We start from the raw sequence: 6,348 nt of genomic DNA on the forward strand, positions 1-6,348 counted from the left end.
ACAAAATGTAATGAGACTTTGTAAAACTATTTTTATATATGTTGATGGAATTTTTACAGATACACGCACTTCTTTTTCTCCTGCCGATCCTTAAAAGATTCCTGTTTATTATATTAGCCATATGAAACTACATATAATGTTAAAAGTGAAAAATCGTGTAAATTCTTTTTTTGCGGAAATTATGTGTTTGTGCGCGGGTGCGTGTGTGTGTGTACGTGTGTGCGTGCACACAATGTTTTACAAAAGTTTATATTTCAAACTTTTAATTAAATCGATACTCGCAAGTATTATTGCCTCTTTTCCGCTGATTGGTGGAATGCTGATTGGTTATCTCGACGCTGTATTGTGCATTACTTCAGCTTTTAGCACCGAAGTTAGCGATCTAGTATGATATTAGAAGTCTATGGTTTTGTAACTTGTGTTTTTTACATTTTGAACAAAACTGTTTTGATACTTTGATTTATTTTATTAGTGAACGAAAAAAGAAAAGGAATGAGAAAAATGAAAATAACTATTTAACACTCAAATATGTTTCGAGATATCTTAGGAAAAATAATGTTCAACACAGGAAGGAATTATTTGAAACTTGTAAGGGAAGCCAGAATTTTACATTTAGACAGTCGGAAGTGTATACCTCAAAAGCCTGAACTTAAAACATTACCAAGTAAGAAAATAACAGAGTTATGTGTATTTCACATATTTAATTGTGATACTTTACTCACATTAAATTTGCATACTGTGTGTTTACAGTTTTTCAATATCCAGTAAGTCAAGAAGATACTCGTAGGGTTTATGTATGGGGTCTTGCAGAACATGGAGCTCTTGGGGAAGTAAAAGCATTGCGAAAAAATACAATTTCATATCTCTCAAAGCCAAAGAGATTACAGTTTGCTGAACAATACAAAGTAACAGATATTGCTTGTGGATACGGTTTTACAGTTTATGCTGTACATTCTTCAGATAAAAATATTGTTTATGGAACTGGAATAAATACAGATTCGCAACTTGGTAATTAAGAATTGAACTTCCTATTTTAGCTTTGTATTAAAATTATTAAATTATTTTTGTTTTATTCAAAACAAGTTTTAATCTTGAAAATTGTATCACAAGCTATTTTTCTATAATAGGTTTTAATGAAACTGACAAAAGATTTCCTGATAATATGGTGTTTGTTCCAAGACCAATAAATTTGCCATTGCTGAGAGAGAATGCTTCAACAAAAGTTATGGGCATGGCTGCTGGGAGAGCACATTTGTTAATATTAACAACGGAAGGTTTGTTCACATTGGGCAATAATGCATATGGTCAATGTGGTAGGCCAATTATATTGAATGAAAATTACGAGAAAAACAAGGTTGTTCATCATATACCTAATATTAAAGGACATAAAATTACTGCAGTGGCAGCTGGTCAAGATCATAGGTATAAAATTCTGATTCAATATTAATTACATAATTGCAATTTTTTCTTATATATTTTTCTCATTACCATTATATATAACAGCATACTCTTGACAGAGATAGGTGAGGTATATACATTTGGCTGGGGTGCCGATGGACAAACAGGTCTTGCGCATTATCGAAATGAACATCGACCAAGTTTAGTTAAAGGTGATCTGGCTGGACAGCGTATAATCAAAGTTGCTTGCATTGCTGATTGTGTGTTAGCTCTTAGTGGTATGCAAGAATATATTTTTTTCTGGATTTGATATAAATAATTCATAAAAAACCAAAGTAAGTGAATGAAAAATATTTCTGCTTAAGATAAAGGGAAAGTCTATGGTTGGGGTAATTCAGAGTACGGACAATTACCAATCAAAGGAGATAGTTGTCAAGTAAATATTGCTACAGAATTAAATATATCTCAAGAATTAGGACATATTACAGACATTGCAACAGGTGGATGTTCTTGCATGATTTTAAACAGTAGGTATTAATATATAATTTATGGTATTATAAATCAACTTTATTTTATTGATTATTGTTCATACTTTCAATTTAAAAAAATACTAAAACTTTTACTAAGATCTTATTTGAAAATATTAAATTTGTTTACATCAGTTTCATTTATTTTGTGTATCATATATGTGCTAATATATCCTTGCACCAATTAATATATTTACATTATAGATGTTGGTAATGTCTATGTATGGGGATATGGTATACTTGGTCTTGGTCCTCAAGTGCAGAAAATATTAAAACCAACTATGATCCCTCCTACATTATTTGGCAATAATGTGTATAATCGTGATATCAAGGTAATTAAAATAATACAAAATTTTAAAAATCCGGAAACTTTTTAATATATATTTTGTTCATAAATTTATTTTTTACATACATAGATAACAAAAATATATTGTGGGATTAGTCAATTAGCAGCACTAACCAATTCAGGAGATTTATATATGTGGGGTAACAATAAATTTGGATCATTGGGACTAGGACATATAAAGGATCAATTCTTCCCTTTGAGGGTAAAATTTTATTATATATATATATAAAATTTTCAATCCATTCTGGTGCTCCCTGTTAACTGTCACAAATGTGATCTGGAACACCCTGTATATTTTATTTAAAAAAATAAGTAAAAGGATAAAGTAATAGGATATAAGTACATAATATATCTATGATCTTTATATGAGAGTTTTGCATATAGTAATCTGTGATCTTCTTATAATAGGTAGCAGTAGGAGCTCAAGTAAAAAAAGTTGCCTGTGGAGTGGATCATACAGTGGCTCTTTGTAAACCTTTCATTTAAAAGTGCAACACTCTTCATTACATGCCGATTTATTTATATAAACAAATTTATATATAATTTCTTGTTTTAACATATTTACTTTCATCAATACACATGCGCGCGCGCGCACACACACACACATACACATACAAATAATACAATAATTACAAAATGTTTCATGAACTTGTTGTAAAAGTGTAAAATAATAAAATACATATGGATATGATTTACAATTAATTTAGCAGTTGACTAATGTTGAACATACATATGTCAAAACTTTAATTTTGCTTATTTTTTATAAAAGTTAATTTATATAATATTTTGGTATTGTGTATTATAGAAAGATATAAATGGTACTTATGATTAGGACAGAAATGCTTAGCATATTTATGTGTGCACTACTTACACATACCAAATTTTCATAAGAAATGGTGTATTTTATCATGTGAGGGAATCTGCATATCTTTGTATCTAAAGAAAATAGATATTATATTAGAAAATACATAAAAAAAGAAATATGCGAAATTATTAATAAATATTATTTATTTATAAATAATATTTAATTATTATTAATTATTAATTATTATTTATAACTATATATAAAAATTTAGTAGTAAGGGGAAGCGCGCTCGCTCCCTTCACTCCACACTTTGCAATGGGAAGATGTCGCTGGACAGGATGTCGTCAAAGATCAAGCGTCTTACTATATACAAGAATATATTTCCAGAATTATTTACACGTCGTAAGGTATATACAGGCATTTATGTTTAGTTTGCTTTTTGGGAGGCCCTGAAGAGGGCCGATTGGGCGCTGGTGTATGCGCCTACTGCAGGCGTTCACGCCACTGGAGCGACGGTGCCGTGGAGGTGTACCGTGGTGGACCCCACTTTGTTCGGAGCGCCGGAGGAGTCCCGGGAGGAGTGTAGCTCCTCTCCGGCAGCGGCGGTTCGTTCGTCTGGGTTGCGGAAGTGCGCGAAGCTTCTTCCTAGTCCGAGAGGTCCGACTGCGTGGCCCGTTCACAGGTGGAGGTGTTGGTCACCTGTGTAGCCTTCTCGGAGGTGGATGCGAGCGACTGAGTTCCCCTATGTATCGTACAGATAGAGTTGGTCTGCGTCTCACAGTGGTGGCGTTCGTTTGGTGCTGGCGATGGTGGACGCGGCGACAGGCGTGGAGGGTAGCTCCAGTCGTACGTAGGCGACGTGTAGCGCCTAACCCTGACGCCCCACGTCGACAGGAAGTCTCTGCCCGGATGGGTGAAACGCACCGGCGACAGTTCCAAAGGCTGCAGCTTCCACTCCCGGAAAGACCAGCTGATGTGCCGGCGAGTGGAAGTGTTGGTCGGTGGCTCCGCAGGAGGTCCGATCCGAAATAAAGGCCCCGGTGATGCGGGCGGCGGAAAGGGACGTGGACGTTCCTCGTGGTGTGTCTTCTTTCGCCTAGGCAAGGTGCGGAAAGTTTCTACGGACGGACCCGAGTTCCATCCGCCGTCGCTAAACTCTGTGCTGCTAAACGAGAGAAGTCCTCTCTAGCAGCTGTGAGCCGCGATTGGTGATGTCGATCGGCTCACCTCCTTATATCCTACCACTCGTTGGACCCCACTTACTGGCGCCGGCTCGCGGCTGCCGCCGCGTCGCGGTAGGCTCTCGTAGTTTCTCGAGCTTGCACGTGTTCAGCGCGTGTGTCTTGGGCGCGCGCGCTTGCCGCCATTTCGCAAGGGGCGCATTGGCTCTTCGCGCGCCCGTACTTTTGTGGTGGTTATCCGCCGCAATATGTATTATTATATATATACATATACATATTTATATAAAATTACAGCGCCTATGACATAATTATATGTGTGAGAGTATATACAGGGTGTTCCAGCTAACTTGACCACCTTGAATATCTCGCTTATTTTTAATGATAGAAAGAAATGGCATAGACAAGAATTGTTCGTTGTCAGGGGGCGAATACCGTCCCGTATAAAAAAACTTTTTTCAAGGTCATACTTTTTGAGATTTTAAGGTTATCGATATTTTTTAAAATGGGATTAGATATTTTTTTTATCATGGCGTGATAGTAAAGGTGGAGATCTTTCCAACGACCTATTACACAATGACCTTCACGTGACCTTGACCATGGAAAATCAAAAAATAATTGGAAATGTTATAAATAATGGAATACTTACGATAAAAGGTTTAATAGAAAAAATTTATTTCAACAAATGCTCAAAATGATGTCCATCAACTTCAATACATTTTTGTATACGGCCAATAAATGATTCTCTTGTCCTCCTTATTGTTTCCTGACTGATATTAGAACATGCAGTTCTAATACGCATCCTCATATCTTCGGGCGTTGTTGGAACATGTTCATAAATGATGTCCTTAAGTAATCCCCATAACAAAAAAACCAATGGAGTCAGATTAGGTGAATGTGGAGGCCATACAACGTTTGCACCTCGCCCAATCCAACGTCGAGGAAACTTTTCATCCAATATTCCACGGGCTACTCTTGCATTGTGGGCCGGACATCCATCATGCTGATACCACATCTCAATCCTTTGAGCTAATGGTATTCCTTCCAATAGGTGAGGTAATTCCTCAGTCAAAAAATTCGCATACTTTTCACCATTCAAAATACCATCAATGAAAAATGGTCCAATGATCTGGTCCCCGAGAATTCCACACCATACATTTACATTCCATGGACGCTGGTGTACCACTTGTTGAAGCCATTTCGGATTTTCAATGAACCAATAATGCATATTATGTGTATTCAATTGTCCATGGTTGGTAAAACTTGATTCATCCGTGAAAAGCACGTTGGAAAAGAAATTTTCATTCATTCGGATTTGTTGCATCGCCCATTCACAAAACATCACGCGATTTTGGAAGTCGGTGCCATGAAGCTCCAGATGTAGAGAAATATGGAACGGATGGAATTTATGACGTTGAAGTATTCGGTGTATACTTGATTTGGAAATACCATGATAACGTTCGATTTTCCGACAACTGGTTTGGGGATCGTTTCTTATTGCAGCCAATACAGCAATATCTGTTGCTTCTCCAGTGACAGGTCTCGATCGTTTCCTTTTGGGTAGGTTAACACTGCCAGTGCCACGAAATAATTGAACTGTACGATCAAAACTCCTTCGAGAAGGATGATTCCTTTCCGAAGGAATAATTAACTAACATTGCATGATAACATTCCTCCTCTTCGAACCATTCTGTTGAATGGATACAAGATACAAGAAACTTAATCACTAACATTAGCCGAGGCATAAGATGGTTCCATTGTTTTGACCTTGAGTGAACATATTCTTGTAGGTAGGTTACCTTGAGAGCTGTTCAAAACACTATAATAAAATATTTTTTTCATTAAGTAGTTTTTGAGTTATTTTATATCCTAATCTGACATATTTTGATATAAAAAATAAAATATCTCGTAAAATATTTAGTTTTCGATAATCTTACCGTAGTACTTTTATGGGTAAATATAGCGAATAGGGGACCCAGCCCCAATGATCTTGACCTTGACATATGTTGTCAAGGACATAATTCTGAGTAACTTTTTCTTCTAATTTAATCGTCGCTCGTTGCTTATTAAAAAGTTATTAACAAAAAAAGTTTG

At 36.1% G+C, this 6,348-nt stretch overlaps 2 protein-coding genes across 3 annotated transcripts in view; one reads left to right on the forward strand and one right to left on the reverse strand.

Moving 5' to 3' along the window:
* The first annotated feature begins 234 nt into the window (after window positions 1-234).
* LOC115244499 (RCC1-like G exchanging factor-like protein) lies at window positions 235-2,973 on the forward strand. Its single transcript, XM_029822189.1, has 8 exons — window positions 235-664; window positions 751-1,008; window positions 1,128-1,422; window positions 1,504-1,676; window positions 1,764-1,925; window positions 2,130-2,257; window positions 2,342-2,473; window positions 2,680-2,973. The coding sequence occupies exons 1-8, from the start codon at window positions 529-531 to the stop codon at window positions 2,755-2,757; spliced, it is 1,362 nt and encodes a 453-aa protein (XP_029678049.1). The 5' UTR covers window positions 235-528; the 3' UTR covers window positions 2,758-2,973.
* LOC115244498 overlaps window positions 2,774-6,348 on the reverse strand; it is a 14,015-nt gene continuing 10,440 nt past the window's right edge. For both annotated transcript variants that reach the window (XM_029822188.1, XM_029822187.1), the window contains one exon: window positions 2,774-3,207. In XM_029822188.1, coding sequence (XP_029678048.1) covers window positions 3,071-3,207 — 137 coding nt within the window. In that variant the 3' untranslated portion in view covers window positions 2,774-3,070. The remainder of the gene's footprint in view (window positions 3,208-6,348) is intronic.

Source organism: Formica exsecta, unplaced genomic scaffold, assembly GCF_003651465.1.
Source record: "Formica exsecta isolate Colony F162 unplaced genomic scaffold, ASM365146v1 scaffold82, whole genome shotgun sequence".
Lineage (NCBI taxonomy): Eukaryota > Metazoa > Arthropoda > Insecta > Hymenoptera > Formicidae > Formica > Formica exsecta.

Coding starts and splice junctions, on each gene's coding strand:
- LOC115244499 (XM_029822189.1), top strand. CDS start 529: ATGTTTCGAGATATCTTAGGAAAAATAATGTTCAACACAGGAAGGAAT. Junction 1,677..1,763: donor TTGTGTGTTAGCTCTTAGTG/GTATGCAAGAAT, acceptor TTTCTGCTTAAG/ATAAAGGGAAAGTCTATGGT. Junction 1,926..2,129: donor TTCTTGCATGATTTTAAACA/GTAGGTATTAAT, acceptor TTTACATTATAG/ATGTTGGTAATGTCTATGTA.